The following is a 21,815-nucleotide window of genomic DNA, read 5'->3' as shown; positions in this document are numbered from 1 at the left end:
GGGCTTGGCCATCTGCAATACCATGGGCCTGCTTGTCCTGGCACCGAAACGAATATCTTCAGTCACACCCAACAGGCTTTGGGCACAGTCTTCAGCTATGACCTGCACTAAGTGCCCATGCCCCAAGATCCCTGTGGGAAAGCCCTGATGCTCCTGTTCAGACTACCCACTGGGTGCTACTCCATGCCTACAGGGCTCAGGTTTAACAGCGCTCAGCACACTGCGGGAGAAGAGCAAGTATTACAATTCCAGAATACTTTCACCTGTCCTACTACACGATCGGCTCTCCTGCACACACCACTTGGAGACGGGCGAGGGGTGTCTGCAGGTTCAGGAGTGGAAGACCATCAGCTAAGGCATCTAAACCAATTAGCCATGTAAGAATCCTCTGGCACGTCCTGCCGCACAAGTCAATCCTCCTACCCATGCTTTAACTGTTATTTGGCTCACTTGAAGTGAACTCTGTAGAACTGTGAATCACTTCCCAATTACCCTTCACCATCAAACCACACAGGAAAGAGCCTTCAGCCATGCCTAGCCCTCTTGTCACCCCTTGAAGGCAGCCCCCTGGAAAACAAGCCTGAGAGCACGTCCTTGGTCTGTACTCTGTGGAGTGAGGCTTTCAACACCTTGTCCAAGGTAATCAAAGGCAGGCCCAATGCCACTCAAGAATGTATGCCTGGCATGTGTTCTTATTACAACGTACGCAAGGTCAGCCCACATCTTTTGTCACTGCCAGGCTCCTTTGGCTATACGGAGAGGCTACTGATTGTAGTACCAAGCATTAATCACCGGCATCCATGTCTATCAGGTGCTTTCAATAATGCTGTCCAACCACTACCTGTCATCACCCGCTTGGCAAAGCACATGCCACCCCTGCCACTCAGTGAGTGCCTATCATCAATATCCTGGGTTTTTACCCTTACACCAATGAATATGGTCATTGAAAGGAGGTTCACGTTCTTACTAATCAAGAATTTCCTCCTGAAGTTTCAATGGAAAATGCAATTTGGGACCTTCAGCCATAAAAATCACATTTCCAAGACCAAACCAGTAAGGACATTTTATTGTTCAAATCATTTTTTCGCATATATGGGGATGCTACATGAAAGCAAAGATTGAATCAAGGTGCTCAACTAAAGTATTTGTGATAAGGAGGTGACACCAATGATGGGAAGCCTGAAAGCCAAGATTACAGTCCTCGCTGAAGGGAAGGTGAGCAAAGTAAATGGCTTAAAGGTGGAATAAGTGAGGGATCTCTTAATGAAGGTCCCAACGCTGCCCACACCGAGTCATTGGTGAGTGAATTTGACATGGAGGACACATGGCATAGCTGTGCCTCTCGTCTGAGGCTAGAAACAACAAGATGAGAAACCTTGGGTAATTAGTAGCCACCATATTTCTAAGCACATTGCCTGATATCCTGAGTTAACCCGCCTCTTCACACATACTGAGAAGGCTCCAGCAAAATAATCAATTTACTGTCAACATTAAACCCTGATGTACGACTGCTAGGTGTGTCACGCTGACAAGGGACGCTTTACATATGCTTTTGTTGCACCAGTCTGTCTTGGAAAATGTTGGTGCCAACTTAAAATTTAATTTCTTTCTCTCTGGAATAATCCACATCTTGCATGTGCCGGGCTTAGAATGGCAGAACTCTGGCACAGAATGGCATCAACTATGGAGTTTGCTTTCTGGTGCAAATTTTGACTGGCGGGTGACTAGAAAATTAATAGAGATTAGTAATATGTCTAATAATATGTCTTGCAGGTGTGTACTGTGTAAGGCCTTCTAGAATGGGGTTTCTGATTGCCATTTTGAGTGGAAACTGAGGATTAGTTACTACTTCTCTTAAGGTATTAATAGGTCTATCACTGCACAACTTTAATACTGGATAAACAATTTTCACCCATAGACTGGCATGATTTTCTGCTGTGTAAAGTAATGCTTCTGGGCTCTTCGGATGCACTGCAATAGATCATCAGTTCCTCTGAAAACCTGCACTATGTGCATGCTTGCGGGAGGTGGAGTGTTAGAAATGGGATTTTTGGTCGGCTAGGGCATGTGCCAAAGTCGGGCAGACACCACCACTAGTCAGGATAAGGGAGTTACACTCCTAAAATAACCCCTGCTCACCCCCTTGGGAGCTTGGCATGAGCAGTCAGGCTTCTTAGAGGCAGTGTGTAAAGCATTTGCACGTAACCAACAGTGCTACAGTATAAGCACTACAAAAGGACACCACACCACTTTAGAAAAATATCCAATATTTTTATATACTTAAGACATGACCAAAATCCACAATACAGTACTTAAAAATCTTCGGTTATCAAAATATGCTTGAAAAACTATTTCCTTTATGTCGATAGCTCCGTCCGGGGCTATCACGGCGTTGTGAGCAAACAAATCCAAACAGTTCTGGCTGACTGCGGCGTCTCGGGCCAGCTACAGTGTCGGGAAGACCCGCAAACAATACCTTTTAGAAATGCAGGGCATCGGCAAACTCCGGTTGAGCTTCTGAAAGCACTGTCTGCAGGCATCTGCTCCGGAGGTTGGTGCAGGAGTCGTTGGGGCCCTTGAAGTCACACGCGTTGCAGATCGATCTCTGTTAAAGTCAGGAGCACTGGCGTCAGCAGGCATCGGGTGCTGCGGAGCGAAGTGCAGCAGTGCGTCGTGTGGTGCCCTCAGGTCGCGGTGTGAGCAGCGGCTCGGTGGCAGCATCAGATGGAGTCGTTGCTGAGACCAGGGTCGAGGTGCGAAGTGAATGCGGTGCTGGCAGGTCGCTGTGCAAGCAGCGACGTCATCGTTGCTGAAACACTGTCGTCGGCTGACAAACTGGAGTCGATGGCACTGGCAGGCCAAGGTAGCGGTGCGGGATGAGGGTGGTGCACCGTGTAATTTTACGAGCGGTGCCCTCGAATCAGGGTGCAAGCAGCGGCTTAGATTTCGGCATGGAACTGCGTCGTTGGGGATACCAAGGTATTGTCGTGAAGCGAGGCGTCGTGGAGTGCGGTGCCCACAGGTTGCGGTGCAAGGAGTGGCTTGGTGGCGGCGTCAGTGAGACCAGGGTCGCGGTGCGGTGTTGTGGTGGTGCCCTCAGCAGTGCCTTCAGGACACTGGGTCGGAAGTGGCGTCTGTTTGCTTTTCTTCTATTGCAGCACAAAACACAGTCGCCAGTGCTGAGCACAGAGAGCTTGAAGTCTTTGCTGTCCCGGAGACTTCTTGAACAGGGGGCAAGCTCTACCTCAAGCCCTAGGAGAAACACTCAAAGTAGATTGCAGAGAGTTCAGTCCAGTCCTTTCACTGCCCAAGACAGAAGCAGCCACTTCAGGCCAACACAGCAAAGCACACAGCAAAGTGGTAGTTTCTCCTCACAGCTTCTCCAGCTCTTCTTCTTGGCAGTCTTCTTGGTCCAAAAGAGTCCTTAAGTTCAGGGGTCTGGGCCCCAATATTTATATCCCAAAATGCTTTGATCTCGTAGGCAGTGTGTCTGTGCCTAGGCAGTGTGTCTGTGCCCAGCCAGAACCAGTTCTACCTTCTCTGGTGTGACTTCCTGGCAGGAGGTGGAGATGGCATGGTCAGAGGCAGACTAGGCCCTTTGAGGTGCAAGGAAATCTCTCCCCCTCCCTTCCCCAATTGCAGCCCAGGCATATTCAGACCTTTCCTGACCCAGCTAGACTATCTGGAGCCACTCCTGCTCGCCAGCCTTCTGTCATCCAAAACCCAGACAGTCAATCCACATTCCAGCAGAGGCACACGGGATGACTGAAAATACCACTTTTAGAAAGTAATTTTTTTCTTGCTCAAACACAGAATATAAAAATCACCCTCACGAAAAGATGCATCTTTAGATCCTGAGGTTCAGGCATACTAAACTTTATTTCCCTACCTAATTCCCCAGGCCAGTTATGTTTATAAGATGTTATAAACAAACTCCCCATTCAGTCCTATGGGGGACAGGTAACCTTGCAATGGCGATAAACAAAATTGGCTGTAATTCGCCATCAGGACATGCCACACACACCAGGGCATGTCCTACCTTTCAGATACACTCCACCCGACCCCCAGGGGTGCCTTGGGCCTACCTTAGGGGTGGTTGACATGTAAGAAAAGGGAAGGTGAGGGACAGGCAAGTGGGTGCACTGGCCAAGTCGCAATGGCGGATCGGAGTTACCTTTTCAGGGCGACTCACGTAGGTGGCACAATCAGTGCTGCAGGCCTACTAGTAGCATTTGATTCTCAGGCCCTGGCCCACTCAGTGCACTTTACTAAGGACTAACAAGTAAATCAAATAGCCAATCATTGAAACACCAATCCTTAACACAATTTACCACAGGAGCACTTGCACTTTGCGCACTTTTCTCACTGCTGATCAGTGGTAGACACTACGCCAGCAAAAACAGTCAAAACAGGGAGGTCAGAAAGCAAAAACTCAGGGGAAACGCCAAAAGGTGCCAAGGCTAACATGGAGGAAAGAGGACAATCAAAGCGAAGCTCCCCAGCAGGGAGTCACACTTTAATTTGGTGTAGTCTTTTTTGAAGGGGTACTTTATTTGTAAATGGCACTCCAATCCCAACTCACCGAATAGGACAACATCAACCTCCTCACACCGATCGACACCCACCAACACCAGCTCACCCTGTGGAACCCCCTTACAGAGAAAACTGCAGTCATCATGAGATCCATCTTCTCCGGAGCCCCAGCTGACCCCTGCCCCCACATTTTCAACCTTGGCAACAACCCATCAGCAAAGAACTCGCCATGGTCCTCAGCTCAATCATGATGGCCCACTTCCTACCAGAAATGGAAATATGCCAATGTGAATCTGTTGCTGAAGAAACCACCCGCTGACCCACAAAAAGCAATCCACTGGCCCAGAAAATCCCAAGAACCACTGACCCATATCTCTTTCCCGGCCAAGGTCATAGAAAATGCTATCAACATCCAGCTAACCACACATCTGGAGAACCACAACCTGCAGGACCCCTCCCAAGCTGGTTTCAGAGCAAACCACAGCACTGAGACAGCTCTAGTTGCAGCCACAGACACCAGAATGTTGCTAGGTGACGGATAAACAGCAGCCCTAATTCTCCTTGACCTCTCAGCAGCCTTTGACACCGTATCCCACCGCACACTGATGAACACTCTACCAGATCGGAATCCAAGGAGTGGCCGTCAAGTGGATCGCATCTTACCTCACAAGAAAACACAGATCATCCTCCTTCCCTACTCCTCTGTTCCTAAAAACATCACCTGCGGTGTACCTCAAGGCTCTTCCCTTAGCCCAACCCTCTTCAGCTTTTACATGGCTGATGCCCCTAGCCAACATCAGCAGGAGCCACGGACTCCACATCTCCTACGCTGGCAACACCAAACTCATCCTCTTCCTGACAAATGACCCTACAACCACCACAGACAAGTTCCAAAGATGCATGAGACAGCCATCTGAATGACTGGTCTCATACTCAACACAGACAGAAGTACTCCTCTTCAAGAAAGGCAAGGACACCCTATGGAACAACATGGTGGCCACCCAAGCTGGGCCCTACCCCCAAACCCACTGAACACTGCAGCAACCTCAGCATCATTCTTGACAACCAGCTATCCATGAAGAAGCAGCAACAAGACTCCTCCAGCAAAAGTTTGTGCTTAATACCTCTCATTCATTCATTCATTAACCCTCTGAATGCTTAGAAAGATCTTCAGATGGATCCCACCCAACACCAAGGGTGAACTATCACACAAGCTCTCGTCATTAGTAGACTTGACTACAGCAACTCCCTCTACAAAGGAATCCCCGCCCAGCTCATGAGGATACTCCAGACCATCCAGAACACAGCAGCCAGATTCATCCTTGACCTCCCCAGGCAGACTCACATAAATCCCCTCACCTCAGGAAACTCCATTGGCTACCAACTGCAAAGAGATGCTGGTTCAGGCTGTTCACTCACGCTTACAAGAGACCGGCTTACCTCAACAAACTTGTGAATTTTCACTAACTCACCAGGGAGCTTCGTTCCATATCTCTCTTCCTAGCAGCCACCCGACACATCTGCCGAGCGACCAGTGGGGCTACTCCTTCTCCCACCTGGCAGCTAAGACCTAGAACACCCTCCCCTTGCTGCTCAGAGCCTCACCATAGCTCCAGCAGTTCAGGAAGGACCTCAAGACCTGGATGTTCAACCGATAGGTACAGGCACATGATCCAGTGACATGATCCCATAGCGCCTCGAGACCCTCACGTGTGAAGCAGACATGCTTTACAAATATTGATTCATCATACCAGCATGTTAAAATAAACTGAAAACACTGGAATCATACTTGCGTAATAACATTGCCAAAAGCCACCAGCAGGAAGGTCGAATCCTTTAAGGCAATGCAGTTCTTTCCATCGTTGCTGGGCACCATTCCTGCATAACACCAACAGCTCCCTTTCAAACCGGGGCCCACAAGACACAAATGTGAGCAGCCGAAGTTCAGGCAGGGATTGGAGGTTCTTGGTTGCATTACTTCGTGCATGACCTTTAAACACAAAAACAGAATATTTAGCTAGCAGCGACATACAAATGCAGTATAGTCACTGATTTTCAGCGCGGAAGTAAATGCCACGAAGACCTGGTTAGGGCCTGGAAAAAAAATAGGTAGATAATTATATTTCATTACTTTGACCACAGTTAGCCAGGTACAATTAATATTTAGTGGATACAGTGCTGTGTAAAACTTTGATGTAGTGGTGACTGGCAGCGGGGTAATGCACCTTCCCTTTATGTGGGCGGGGAGGATGGAGGAACCAGAGAAAACATGGTTGAGGTCTTGACTTACGATTGATTCATTGTTGGACCGTTGACTGGTTGCAGTGGCTAGGAATGTGCTAACTGAACGTGCTCAGTAATGTTCATCTATACGTGTGATTTACGAAAATGTGTCATTTCCTATGTTGGCCAAATTCTGTAGGCCTAAATTGTATTTTTCTGAATGCTCTTGAGTTAGATTTGCTAGTGAAATTCATGTGTATGCTTTCTCATGTTTCTGTTGCAGGTTTAAGAAATTCATGTTTGTTTTAGGAGTTACGCTTGGGGATGAGAAGATACATTAAATAGCGATGCATATAATGTGGGACGGTGTTCTCACCAGAGAAAGCCTGGGACTCAAGGTCATCGAGCCAAGGCCTGGGAGTATCACTGCTGCATGGAAGGATACCAACAAGGAGGTGGCTTGCTTGGATGGGGTGAGCATTATGGGACGGTTTTGTTACAGGTTCATTTACTGGAACTAGGGACAGAGTCTGGGAGACTTCTGCCTTGTCATGAGAAAGCTTTAGGATACTTGACCCATTCAATGTAAATGGTCTTCTTAGGAAGGCCTTCACGTCCAGACACCTTTACAGAACTTGCCTTTGGGAAATGCTAAGTAGGGGTGTCACATTAGTGGTAGTGTAGGAACAGACTAATGCTTTTTACCTATGAACCTCCAATGAAGGGGACTCTCGATATTGAAGCGGTCATTTTCTGTATCCTGATTTTGGAACTGGTTATTCTGTGCATGCTGCACCGGCTTAACTTCACCCGTAGGTTTGGATTTGTATTAGTTCTGATGTACTTTTACACCCTTGTCTGGAGGGGTTTGTAAGTCCTGTTCTTGGCTTAGAAATAAACTTACTAAACTTTGGATTGGGAGTCTGATTCTTCAGAGTCATGGTTCATTGGAACAGTGCTGCGTTATTGGCTAACAATTTTTCCCACCCTCCACACTTTCATGCAGACAAAAAGACATGGGCCAGGGCTTCCAGAGTAAATCTAGACTGTGAAACCCGGCAGAGCCTTCACGTTATCCGCATTTCTTTAGAGCACCAACGAGCATGAACGAAGGGGCTTTCACATTTTAGATTCCAGCTGGACCCAACACAAAGGCCTGATCTAAAGGACAATCAGCCTTCCTTTTGTTCATATATCATCCTGGCATTTGGAGCCTAACACCTAGGTATCAATGCAATGAAAGGAAACCAAGGTGCATGGCTTATTACCACTTTATCGAAGGCCTGATTTTAATTTTATTTAATTCCCCATGTAAGAGATATGCTTGCACTTTAAGAATGCATGCTTTGCCTGTATGCGTAATTACACAAGTATTGATATAAATGGCACCTAATTTTATTTAATTATTTTATAACACCAGTTCTAGTGTAGGTTGCCAGCGTGTTTTACATCACACGCAGGCACAATAAATCATGCAAGTGTGCAAATCAATGTACAAGAAATGTTACATAAGCAAATGAGGGTTAAAAGGTATAGGAATCACAGCATCCATACTTGTAAACTTATGTTGAGTGACTGGTCGGTAGAAATACAAAGCCAGGATAAAAAACATAACAGTAATTGTGGTCGTTCGTACTGACTTGATTACTTCCCCAAGGAATCCTTCTTTGCAATATTATAACAAATTGAGGAAAAAAAACCTAAAGGATCTATCATTCCCATTCCAAAGATGTAAAACATGATGCAACTACGCAACTACTACTTTGAAGCTGTAATTCCTGATTGTAACGTGTATTAAGGAATTCCCAATGTTAGCCAATGAGAGGAGTAGGCCTAACAATTGTGAAAAACGTATTTGGGAGTTTGTGACTACCAGGACACGCAAAAGCTAATAGTACATGTCCTACCTTTTACTTACACAGCACCCTGCCCTATGGGCTACCTAGGCCCTACCTTAGGGGTGACATGTGTAATAAAGGAGAGTTTAAGGCTTGGCAAGTAGCTTTAAATGCCAAGTCGGAGTGGCAGTAAACTGCACACAGGCCTTGCAAATGCAGGCATAAAAGGGTTGAAAGGTTACTTTTTAGGATGGCACAATTAGTGCTACATGCCCACTAGTAGCATTAAGGTTACAAGCCATGGGTATATGGTATATCACTTTATAAGTAAACCAAGTACATCAATTGTGTATACACCAAGGTTACCATATTTAGGGGAGAAACACATGCATTTAGCACTGGTCAGCAGCAGTAAAGTGTGCAGAGCCCTAAGGCCAACATAAGGAATCCACATAAACAGGAGATTAGCAGGTAAAAAGTTTGGGGGAAGACCACCCTAAGGAGGACAGGTTAAATATTGCCCCAGACATATGAATAGCCACAGGGCCACAGCTCAAAAGCCGTTAGCAAGCTGAAGCCATCTGCATTTAACTTGCGTCTCCACCTGCATGCTGCAAGCTTGCACTTCCAATATGGACACCAGGATGACTACTCCAGGGTCCGACAAGGAGGAGGACAATTTTGCTCTTGCTTCCTCAGAGGATCACAATTGCTTTGACTCAAAGGGGGCTGCATGTTAGCAGCTCTGTGTCAAAGCAATGCCGGCTTTTTCAGGAGGCAGGGAGCTGGCAGGAACCACAGGGGCCTTTGGGCTAGCCCCCCGGTCCCAAACATTGGCAGGGGCTGCCCTGGGTTGTGACCAGGGCACCCACATTACAGGCCGGGCACCACGGCATTGGGTCCCCGGGGCTAAAATAAGGCCAGAAAGTGGGCCCCCATTATTATAAAAACTAAAAAGGAATAGGTAGGGCTCCAGGGGATGAGATCCCCGGGCCGAAATCAGCCAAGGAGGGGGGCCGCTCAGCCCCCCCTTTAAAGTATAAAATAGAATGGCAAAGGCTGGGCCCCACAGGGATGGGGTCCCCGGAGCCCAAATGGGCTCAGGGAAAGGGAGGGGAACATGACCTGACCCCTATAAAAAACTAAAAACCATTTGGACCAGCAAGTTACTGGAGGCCCCACCATCTTTCTCCACTACTCTGCAAACATGCCTCCCAGAGCACTGCTGGTGTATGTACACAGAAATACACACATATACACACATACATACATATATACACGTATGGCCAAGGCCCTGTGTGGTCAAAAGTTTGTTTTTCTACTGTAAATAAATACCTGCATCTTGATCTGGAGTGGCTCGTAACCTACTGAAGTGGGAGATTGTGGATCGTTGGCACATATATACATACATTACATACATATAAACACATACATGTATATTACCTACTGGCAATAGCCAGTAGGTAGTTATAGTTGGGATTAAAGTTTGCACAGGAAAAGAGAAGGGGAGGGGGGGGGGGGCCAAAGGGCATTTTTTCAATGTCAAATCTACAGGGATTTTCATTTTTTGAACACGACCACAGCCCAAACCGCTAAAAGGAATAATACCAAACTTGGCAGAAGGCTAGATGTTGGTCTGGAAAGTGTGCTTGTTGTGATTTGGTGTAAATCTGTTCAGTAGTTAGAGATATTTCTGTTTAAAAAATATAGGTATCTTGACTTGTACTGAATGCACCAATACCCCCAGACCCCATATTCATTCTGTTGGGTATTCCCACGGAGATTGACCTCCCCAAAGTAAAACTGACGTTACTTCAGCTGGGTCTGGTTGTAGCCAAAAGAGACACGGCAAAGGCCTGGGGAGCAATGATTAATCCGACACTGGAGGAATGGCGGAAGGGGATGGACATGTATATGCTGGGAGAGAAAACGACAAAAAGCGAGGGGGTGCCCGAAGAAATTTTGGAAAATATGGAAGCCATGACTAACCTATTATGGTTTGACACTCAGATTCACCGTAGTTCTGGGAATTGACATACGTGGGGAGGGGGGGGGGGGGGGGGGGGGGAGGAGAGATGAGGGACTCCGTTGATAGACAATTTCCGTTGTTATTTACGTGCTAATACTGTACGATTTAGCTATATCTGTAAAGAAAATTGAAACACGATGTTTTATATATTTGCTGTGGTCTTGTAATGCGATTGAGAAAATGCAAATAAATGCATTCCCCCCCCCCAAAACAAATATATAGGTATCTGGGCACGCAAGTCCTTGCAGTGGACTCAGATCCCACTGAAATTTGATTGGCTGTCAACAACCAGGAAGTGTTGGCAGCCATCTTGGGACTCTGCTTGAAGTAGTCCCAAAACAAATGTAAAAAATAAAGAGGGCAGGGTAGGATTACCCTGACCCCCACAGATATGTTAAAACCATTTGATTCAATTTTACCATCAATTCGCAGGTGGACCAGCAGATCTGCGGAAAAACTAAAAAAACGAAGCACTGGCTCCAGCGCTCCGTTACTTATTGGCTGGCCGTCATTGCATATTATATGAAGGGGGCGGCATAGGCAACCGCTCTTGGGGTTTACTAGTACCCTGGGGGCTACCATATACCCAGGCCTTTTTAAATAAATGCAGAGGAGGACCACATGGCCTCTCCCGCAGCCCCGGTGACCGCCACCTCCCTGGGGCTTTTGTCAAATTAAATGCAGTGGGCTGTGTGCCCTCTTCCCTACAGCCTCGGCGACAACCACCTCCCCGGGGCTAAACTATAGAATGGAGGGGGGGCCGCGAGGTCTCCCGCCTGTTGGCATACATGGCCCTGGGAACACCCCCCCCCCCTCACAAGCCAGCTCCTGCTATGTCCCAGGGTGCCTGGCCCTGGGACCAAGCTGTTTGCTTTGGCAGGAGCTTTACCACTCCTGCCAAGCCATAAACTGCATTTTGCTCTTACTTGCTAAAAACGGAGCACAATTGCTTCAACAGAGGGAAGCTGCATGTCAACTGCTCCCTCTGCGTCAAAGCAATGCTGGCTCCCACAAGAGCCTAGGTTGCTGGCAGGGACTGTGGGGGACTTTAAGCTTCCCCACAGTTCCCTACTGTTAAAAGTTGGTGCCCTGGGTGGGGGACCAGAGTACCCACACTACAGGTCGGGCTCGAGTGGATGGGGTCCCCAGGGCCAAAATCAGTCAAGGAGGTGGGCCGCAGTGGCCTCCTCCAAGTATTTGTTTTAAAAAAAATAACTTTAAAAAGGCTAGGCCCCTGGGAATGGGGTCCCCAGGGCCAAAACTGACCCGGGAAGGGACAGCTTGGCCCCCGCCCTCCAATTTTAAAAGGTCAATAAAAAAAAAAGGCCTGGGGCATGGAGTCCCCGGGGGAAGATATCTGGCCAGACAGGTGTAAAAAAACAAAAAAAACAGTATTGGCAAGTCGGAGGCCCGCCCTCTTTCTCCACTACTCTTCAAACGTGTCTCCTGGTGCACTGCTGGTTGGGGGATGAAGTCCCCTTGGCTCCAGAGGGAGTTTGGGGGCCAAGAACCCCTTCTGCGTCCTCCAGTAAGTACCAGACAGTGGGATTGCTGGCAACTTCCACTTTCGCCACTACTGTGCAAACGTGCCTCCTGACTCACTGCTGGTTGGTGGATAAAGTCCTCTTGGATGTTGAGGGCCCTTGGGGGCCCAGAAGACCTCCAGTAAGTCCGACAAGTGGGGGCTGGCACAGGTAAGCGTGGTGGAGCAGGAGTGAGGTGGGGGGGTGGGGGGGAAGGAGTCGAAAGACGACGGAATATGTATTATTAAATAAATACCTATTCTGTTGTCAGTCGGCTTACCTCCCTGCCGCACCCTGCCACGCCACGCTGACCTGTGCCAGCCACTGCTGAGTCCAACAGCAGGATTCCTGAGAGCTGGTCGGAGGCCTCGCCCCTTTCTCCATCACACTGCATACATGACTACTAGTTAGAAAAACTGAAATTCACTGAAAAAACCCAAAGGTTACAGGGACATAGTTAGGCTGACATTTCACTTGTTCAAAACCAGAGAAAATTAGCATTTAGTTACCTGAGCTAACTATAACTCGCCTCTTCAATGCACTGCTTATGACCTCACATATTACATCACTCCTGATCTGGTCAGTGACATCACTGATGAAATCTCAAATGGCATAAGTCATAGTTAGCTCAGATAACTGCGGAATTTCAATGGTTTTGCACAAGTGAAATCTAAGCCCAACTATAACGTCTATGTAACCTTTGTTTTTCTCAGTATACATACACACTGGCAGTAGGTAATATATATGTGACTATATACACACACACACACATTATTTTAATTTTACCTACTGGTAGTCACCAGTAGGTCGTTATGGTTAGGACCAAAGTTTCCATAGGAAAAGTGGCTTTTGTTTTGCCAATTACTTTGGTGCTCTTGACTAATCTTCACAAAATTCACAAATCTTCCCCCTTTTGGTTCAGCTCTGTTGAAAATTTCAGGCCGATTCGTCAAGCGGGCCAAGAAAAAGGGGTCCCAAAACAGGTTTTCCCCATGTTATAGCAATAGGGATTTTTGCATTTTTTGAACACTACTACAGCCTGAACCGCAGAACAGAATTACGCCAAATTTATTTGAAAGCTAGATGTTGGTCCAGAAAAAGTGCTTTTTGTGATTTGGTGTATATCCACTTAGTAGTTTCAGAGTTAAGTTTTAAAAATATGGATATCTATAAGCCTAAAATCCTACTGAAATTTGATTGGCTGCCAACACTTCAAACCAGGAAATGTTGAGAGCCATCTTGTGACTTGATTGACCTGAATCACAGATAAAAAAGTAAGAAAAGAAAAAGGGGCAGCGTAGAAACACCCTGACCCCCTAGGCCTCTTTAGGGGAGGTGGCAGGGGCAATGGGACCTCCCAGGGCCAAAAACATTTTTTTTTTAAATTTCAGTGGGAGTTGTGTTGTATCTGCAAATCCGGTCACTTTATTATATCATTTGTTACCTATGCAAATCTTTTTTGAAAACAAACTTATGTAATTTATTTGATTTTACTGATTTCCAATATAGAAAATGTCATTACATATCTGATAAATATTGATTTCGTAGCATTGTAATCTAATAGTGAAAAAATGGAAGTAAAAAAAGTAACGCAAACCAATACCTTTAGACCGTATGGTTGGCCATGGCGTTTGATGAGGGCCCTGGGATTTTTGCCAGTTGTCTTGTCCATCCTTTGCACAGTTCTTGTTTTCATTTCTGACCAGTAAACCTCATCTTCAAATACGCTCAGTGAGAAGGGACTCTGAATTTTTTGCATTTGAATCACCTTTACAGAAAGAAAAAAAATAATGCCAAATGAAACCATTTATAAATAGGCCAATGGAAATTAAGAGGTAGAAGATTAAAAAAATGTGCTTTACCTTAATATTACTGCCATCCAGATTGGCAGAACCAATGCTGTGAAATTTGTCATCAGACCAAAAGATTTTCCAGCTCAGGAGGTCGAGAGACAAACCAGTTGGCCAGCCAAGCTTTTCCTTAATAAGCACTTTTCTATTTGTGCCATCCATGCCCGCCTGCTCTATCTGAGGAGGGGAGCCAATTTCTGACCAGTACATCAATCTGTGGATTCAAGCAGGATTTACATTAGATGTTTTAAAGCAACCTTTCAATATGGCATCTGCCAACAAGAAATCATTGATTTTCTAGTGATGTTATGGTATTTGATATTACACAGAAATCGGAAAGCAGGTGCAACTTTTAAGTGTCTTATAGAAAAATCTGATGTAGCCATTTATTTGGCCAGAACATGCTACACAGTCATAATGGTTCCAAAAACATCTCTGCGCCGATCCAGGCACGTGTGGTGCACATGCACTGAATGCATGAGCAGTCTTCTGTACCCATGCAAAAAAATCCTCTGTACCCATGCCAAAAAATCCTCACTGCAACCATGATTTAGTACGAAGGCAGATTGTTGATTTTTATCTGCAGCAATGCTCACCTTGTTCCATATATCAAGCAACTGATGCTGCCTCCAAACATCCCTTCAAATGAAGGTGTATGTATGACCCTAGTATTGGTCAGTGAAGTCACAAAATGCTAAGAGCAACAAAAGTTTTTCATCTAGCATACATGGAGCTTCTGCAGATCCGCTACAGGGAATTTACAGTATCTAATGTGACACCCATGCTGGTCAACAAAATTGGTCCTCATTTTTTTAGGCCTGGACTGGCCTAAAAGGGAAGCATTTGCCAGTTAGGCTGCAGAACAGCATGCTTCTTTCAGAGCAGGTTGGGCTGCCAAAATCAAATATTTTGCTGAACATTTATGCAAGGATTCATTTTGGTTTCTAGTCCATGCTTGCTCTTTTTTGATGTAATGTTGCCCCTGCTTCAAAATCATGAAGAGATTGATCAACTGAATGTATGAAAGATAGGGCAAAGTGAGCACTGAAAGCCAACATTTAAGCCATGGTCTCTGCTGCAGTTTTTGGCTGACTGATGTCAAACAGTTAAAGAGCTTTTTACCACATTATTCAGTGTTAAATTATTGCTTGTCTCAAGAATTTTAAAGGTGTTTGCTGCTTTTGGCTGGAAATGTAGCCACATGTCTTATCACTAAAGTAAACAAAAGAACATAACTTACAATACAATTAAAATCTAAAACTGCACCACCCAACAAAATTGTCAAAGTAGACTGCAACACAACCACAATACAACACCAACACACTGCCATAAAGCAGGACAAAAAACTGGACTCATCACCACAACAAAAGGCTGCTCAAATATTCACAAACATGCTTGTTACACATTACTATCTCAAGAAACCTGCTTTTGTAGTATAGCGGCAAAAGGTGTTTTTACTGTTGTGGGCATGAAACTGCACTAGTTAACGAGGTTTTGTGATCTGGCCCATAAACTTTCAAATCACAAGCGGGAACTTGTTTTGGTTTCCACGGCCACCTGAGACTCTCCTGAACTCCATCCTGCAGTCTTCCCTTACCAAGGTGCTGTGTGTTGGAGCGTAAGGTAGGTATTCCATTGGATTTACGTGCAGGGTCGGACCGACATAATTGTACTCTATTTTTACCAAAAAAATTGAAATTCCATTAAGACCTGCGAGCTCACTCCAGTAAAGATTCAAGCTGTTCCATTCTTTCAAGTGCAATCTAAGGCTACGCTACTTTAAATAACGCCAGGTACACACCCTAAGAATTCAAGGCGTTTGAGTTTTCAGTGTGACGAAGTTGGTCATGTGATGTAGCCTCTAAACACTAATAGAGAGTTAATCAAGCAAACCGGTGGAAAGAAACCAGCCCCTCACTCTAGCTGGTGACTCAAAGCAGGAGCTGTTAAGTACAATTGCACTATATACTTTCATACCTAGAATTGCGTCCTAGGTCTCCATTTTGTGAAAACGTCCATTAATTAGGGACAAAAGGGTATATAGAAAAGTGTGAACTATGATGAAAACCATTGCCTTAGTGTAACATTTCTCGCTTTCCTTGCTCGCTACAAGTACCGTTTACATTGCAGCCTGAGAAGAACAAACACTGTAGTGATAACTGCCAGATGCAGAGGGCACTGGGCAGATTGAACAAGCATTGGCAAAGCCAATAGGTCTCGCCTATGCAAGAGCTATTGGAATTGCCAATGTGTTTTAGCCATATTGGACACCAGCATGGCTCAAAGTTTGCGCCATAGAGGAGACTGGCGTGGAGTAACATACAGTGGCATAAGGTGGCAGTGTTTGAGTGGAGTGTTGTAGAATGCAGTGGGGTAGATTAGAGTGGTGCAGAGCAGACTTGAGTGCAGCGGTGGAGTGGAGCAGACTAGAGTGCATTGGCATGGAGGGGTGCAGAGTGCATTGGCATGGAGGGGTGCAGAGTGCAGTGGCATGGAGTGTTGCAGAGAGGAGTGGCATAAAGTGGAGTATGTCTGGTGTGATATTGCACTGCCATTACAGACAACAAATTTTCAATAGAAATTACCATTACACAAACAAGCAGTTTCACTGATAAAAGTATACAGCACACAAAGTATGGAAATGTCATCACCTAATGTATTGATTTGTTTTGATCGTATTAAAATATTTGTTTCCACCACACTTCAGAATGACAAAAAATGCATTTGTACTTTCCCAATTATATATTCTGAAATGTCTGCACAGTTCATTACAGATATTTGAACTGTGTTGTGTGCTACAGAAAGTACAAAAAAAAAAGTTGGACAGAATTCAGAACAATGTCATACATTCACCCCAGTACAGAGATCTGGGCCAAAATACATCGTTTTGCTGCTCGCCATTCCAGTTTGAACCCAGGCATGTGCAAATCAGTCTTGACCCTGTGCATCATGGGAACAGTCCAGCCCGAACTGCCAAGCCAGGTCCTCCCTGGACTGGAAAAAAAGCATCCTAGGACCGGTTTCGGGGTTTCATCCCTCTTCAGCCAGGATAGCTTGATTCCAGTGGCATGGAGAGCAAGGGACCCACGTCTGAGCATACCCGTCCCACTCGGGGTGACAAATGCAAAAACAACAATTGATGGACAGAATGCAGAACAATGTCATACATTCACCCCAGTACAAAGATCTGGGCCTAAAAAAAGTAAACACCAAGCTCCTTTGGAAAACAGAGTCAGACATTTGACCGGTCTTTAAATGCACAGCAAATCTGACAATATAAAACGTAAAGGACTGTTTACAGAATGGAAACACTCTGAAGGATACAGTAAATAAGGAATTGCTCTTTGCGAGGGACAAACTCAAGCTGCACATCCTAAAGCAAATAAAGCCAGCAAATAGAAAGCAAGCAAACGTGAGTTACAACCCACAAAGCCAAATGGTAAGCAATGGGTGGAATGCATTCCCAGGGAAGCTTTCCGAATGTCCCCAAGATGTCTTTAGCAAACCAGACAGCTGTGCTGTCAAGTAGGGGTCAGTACGCCAAGACCAAATACTTTTAACCATTTGATATCAGAATTACAAAAGAGCATAGTATTTCAGAATTTGGTACTGCTATCAATATTCTAGACAAATAAAAGTAATTTCGTGCCTTTGAACACCCAGAGTTCTGCTTCTGGTAAATTTACTGTACTAGTAGGAAGTTGTGCTCTCCAATTTTCTGATAAAGGATGGAGGTTGAGGCGCCAGGCTGACATTCGACAAACCAAGCAACAGGAATAGGTTTTTAGTTTCCTTATAAAAACTTTCTGAACTTGAAGATGGGGGGCTGGGTGGAGAGGGTGGAATCCTAACTAGTGATGAAGAGAGAACTTCAGTGTTTGGAAAGGATAGGTTTGATCAGCCATAGACAGAGGTCCCACTTACAGTTCTGCCGGAAAGATTAAACTTCAGCAAAGCCAAACAATGCATTCTAAAGAACAAATACATGAAAAGAATACAGATAGTTTGAGGGAAATTTGCAAAAGAATGATGCAAGTGTGATCAAAAACAATCACATCTTGTTGCTTCCTATGTATCCAATAGTTAAGTGAAGCTGTTCCAGTGCTGAGCAAGGGTCAGAAGATAACATTTAGCTCTTCAAAGAAGACACTTACGTCAAGCACAGACTCACAGGAGAGATTTTAAAGGGGCAAAATAGAGGGAAGGTGATGCTTCAAATCCAACAGCAACAACTTCACTTTAGTGGCTGTCCACCAGACTAGAGTTTTTGAAGAATTCCAGCTGACTGCCCTGGTCTGCGTGGACAAAGGAGATGCCTGGTAAGATGTTCCTGGCCCCTGTTGGTAGTGACAGGAGGAGCTCACCATAAAGAGATGAGGGACACTGGAGACGTTGTGTGAATCAAGCCTGTTGCCACAAAGGAACACAGAGGAGGTGGGTGAGATGCTACCCATGACTGGAGATGTGCTCGGCCTACGACATGCTCTAAGTCAGACAATCAGCATGGATAGTGACATCCACTTGTAGTAGCAGATGAGGAGAGCTACTAATTAAAGTCAACATGAACAAGGACAGTAGCATGACCTTTTATTTGTTCTCATGCAGCGTGTGATGCTCCTCCTGGTTATCAGCACACCAAAATTTTCACAAAGGAAGAGTGGGAGATCTCCATCTCAAGCTTGCTTAAAAAGCTGGACTGTGAACACCTATGCTTAGATACCTTTTGGACCAAGTGAGGCAATTCTTTGTTACTCTTGCAATGAACATCTAAGGTGCCGAACGTAGGGTGTAGACCATATTACCCCCTCTATTTTGGCTTCTGCACAGCTAACCTGCAAATATTCATGTGGTGGCAGTCAGATCAGTTGCAGTGAAGTGCTTCTGCTCCAAAATTAGTGTCACTAACTCTTCCCTCACTAGTGGTTCTCCCCTACACCCCCAATATCTGAGTGACAGACTTTTGCATGTGGCAACATAGTGGTCCATAGTAAAAGCTTACCTATTAGGAATGTGGATCATTTTGTGTTTGCTAGCAATTCTACTCACCTACTTTTGCAACATGGCAGAGGGCAAAACCAAACAACAAGTGCAAAAATCTCAAGAGAGCCAAAGCTGATCATGGTTTACCTTAATTTCCAGTTACGGAGAAAGTTGACTCGCCCCTCACCTTGGAAGTAGTTATGAAGAGTGAAATTCAATTAAGTTTTTAACAGCTCAAAAAAACAAATGTGAGAGGTGATATAGGTTATTAATTTGGAAGGGGCACTCCTCCAAACTCAAACCCGCTGTGGTTAACTCAAAATTGTTCTGAGAGAATCTGCTCAACCCCTGTTGACCATGACACAAGCAGAGGGCAATCTTCAGAGAAGTGTGTGCTAAGTTCAAGCAGTACCAACTATTTTAAAGTAAACACAAAATGATCAAACCAATTTAAAATATTAGAGAAAAAATATAATGAGCAAAAGACACCAAGATCAGGATTTTGTAATTTTCTTTACGGAGTTTTATATAGCGCAAACTTGACCCGAAGGTATCTGGTATCAGAGCGCTGTACACAAGCACCAGTTGCGTTACATGAGGACACATTCATTTTTATTAGGCCTTTGGAGATTAAGTGATTTGCCTAGAATCACAGGATGTTCAGGGTCGTTGCTGAGACTCAAACCCGGTTCCCCAGATTCGAGGTAGACCGCCCTTGCCGTTAGGCCAAGTCCTCTCCCCGGATTGGTTAAGGGTGTCATGACCATTGTGTTTTTCAATGCAGAGACCTTTTTATTTCGATATGAAAGTATTATTGAATATGCACCAAGCTGTGATTCCATCAAATGCAAGTCTGAGGAGGTTATCAAGTGGTGATAAACTTCTGAAAAATACTTACATTTTTCTGTGAATGTTTAGTTTAGAAATTTTCAACAAGTAGCTGCAAGAACACTCAGTTGCCCTCTTAGTTTAATTTAAGAGTTTTTCGGAGAATGTCGTAAACACCATGACTGTTCCATTTCAGATTCTATTCTTTCTATCATGTTTCTCTCTCCCAGCACTATTTTATTCACTTGTCTTTTCAGAGGTTTCTATATCTTTCATAGTAAGTGTGACATGCTTGGAGACGTATGTTTAGATTCTTCAATTTCCTTTATACTTTGGGTTAAAAACTTTCTATTTTGATTTCAGATTCGTCTATTTCGTTTTATTAGACAGGGTGATGTTTTTGAAAGCCGCAGGTAATGCAAATATAGCTGCTCACTGTGTAGGCGGCTCTGTTTTCCATATTGTAATTATCTGAATAGAGAAGACTTATTTTGTGCCAGGTTAGTTTAGTCTTGAAATGTTCCTTAGTGTCTATCCCCATTTTAATTTAAAAGATAAAATCAGTGGTCAAATCCTATAAAAACAGGTTTCAGGCCATAAGTAGGTGAGGAACTTCATGCTGGCAAAAATCAAGGTGAGCAGCACAGCACTAGGTCCCACCTTGACCGAAGGCAGCTCCTACAGTACTCCTCCAAGGCTCTCTGAAGCATTTAGCCTTCACTTACTAGTGCCAAGACTGTAGATGTCATAGAACTTCAAAAGATTACATAAGTGTGACAACTCCCACCCAGCCTTAGCAGAAGCACACATTATGGAGAAGTATGAGGTCAGAGAGCAATTTAAACCAGTATTGAAGGAAGCAAGATGAGACAGGCCCAAGAACCACTAAGGATAGTAAACAGAGGAATCAACTATGTTAAAGGAGTAACATGTTGCAGAAGCACATGTTACGGAGAGGTACGAAGTCAGAGAGGTGGCAAATGCAGAGCAACAAGGGTCCTCTGACACCATAAGTATACTAATGCATATACCATTACACTCATTACTCTGCACAAGCAGCAGAACTAGTAGGCTTGATAGAGGCACACAAACTAGTAGAGGGACAGGAGTCTACCATCTATTCGGATTCGGCATACATGACTACCACAATACACTCCAGTACCCACAAATGGAAAAGTATAGGGTCCCTCAAGTCAGACGGGTCACCAGTTACACACCAGGATCTGTTAGCACAGCTAATTAAAGCCATGACAATACCCTCCTGTTAGACCTGGCACCATTGGCGTGGGTCTCCCTTCCATTTTTCGCTGTGGTCTCCTCTGTTTTGCTGGTATAGATGCTCTGGGCGCTGTGCCACTGCCATTCGGTGCCACAGCGCGAAAGCTCCCTGTGTAAATATGACATGTGAGTTGGTATATCCATGATTGGCTTATTGGTTTGCCGGTTAGTCCCTAGTAGCAGGGTCTGTGTGCCCAGGGCTGGTAAGGCAAATGCTGCTGGTGGGCCTGCAGCGCTGGTTTGTGCCACCCACAGAAGCAGCTTGTAAAGTGTGTCTTAGACCTGCCACTGCAGAGTCTGTGTGCAGTCCAGAACTGCCATCTTGGCTGTGAAGTGCATCCACTTCCCAGCCCCTGAACCTTCCCTTGGCACATGCAAGTCATCCCTATGGTAGGGTGCATTGTATGTGTACGGCAGGACGTGCCCCGGTGTGTGTAGCATGTCCTGGTAGTGAATTACACCCAATTTCGTTATTCACTACTGTAAGGCTACCTGTTCTCCATAGGCCAGAATAGGAGGTTTGACTATTACATTCTATAGTCCTAACTGACCCAAAGAACATGGTAGAAAAACGAATTTAGTATGCCTGAGCTCAGAATATTAAAATACATCTTTTAGTGAAGTTTATTTTTATATTCTGTGTTTGAAAATACCACGTTTAGAAAGTAGGTATTTTCTTGCCTAAGCCTTCCAGTGTGCTCTGCTATGATGTGTATTGGCTGTCTGGTTTTGG

General features: G+C 45.1%; 1 protein-coding gene across 3 annotated transcripts in view; it reads right to left on the bottom strand.

Annotated features, from left to right (window-relative positions):
- Positions 1-21,815, bottom strand: part of LOC146861849 (low-density lipoprotein receptor-related protein 2-like) — an 837,432-nt gene that overhangs the window by 250,234 nt on the left and 565,383 nt on the right. For all 3 annotated transcript variants that reach the window (XM_085641010.1, XM_085641012.1, XM_085641011.1), the window contains 3 exons: positions 14,009-14,210; positions 13,750-13,914; positions 6,323-6,523 (listed from right to left, as the gene is read on the bottom strand). In XM_085641010.1, coding sequence (XP_085497136.1) covers positions 6,323-6,523; positions 13,750-13,914; positions 14,009-14,210 — 568 coding nt within the window. The remainder of the gene's footprint in view (positions 1-6,322; positions 6,524-13,749; positions 13,915-14,008; positions 14,211-21,815) is intronic.

Source organism: Triturus cristatus, chromosome 2_2 (genome assembly GCF_964204655.1).
Source record: "Triturus cristatus chromosome 2_2, aTriCri1.1, whole genome shotgun sequence".
Classification (NCBI taxonomy): domain Eukaryota; kingdom Metazoa; phylum Chordata; class Amphibia; order Caudata; family Salamandridae; genus Triturus; species Triturus cristatus.
Note: the sequence above shows the minus strand (reverse complement) of the source record. Positions and strands in the feature narration are given on the sequence as shown.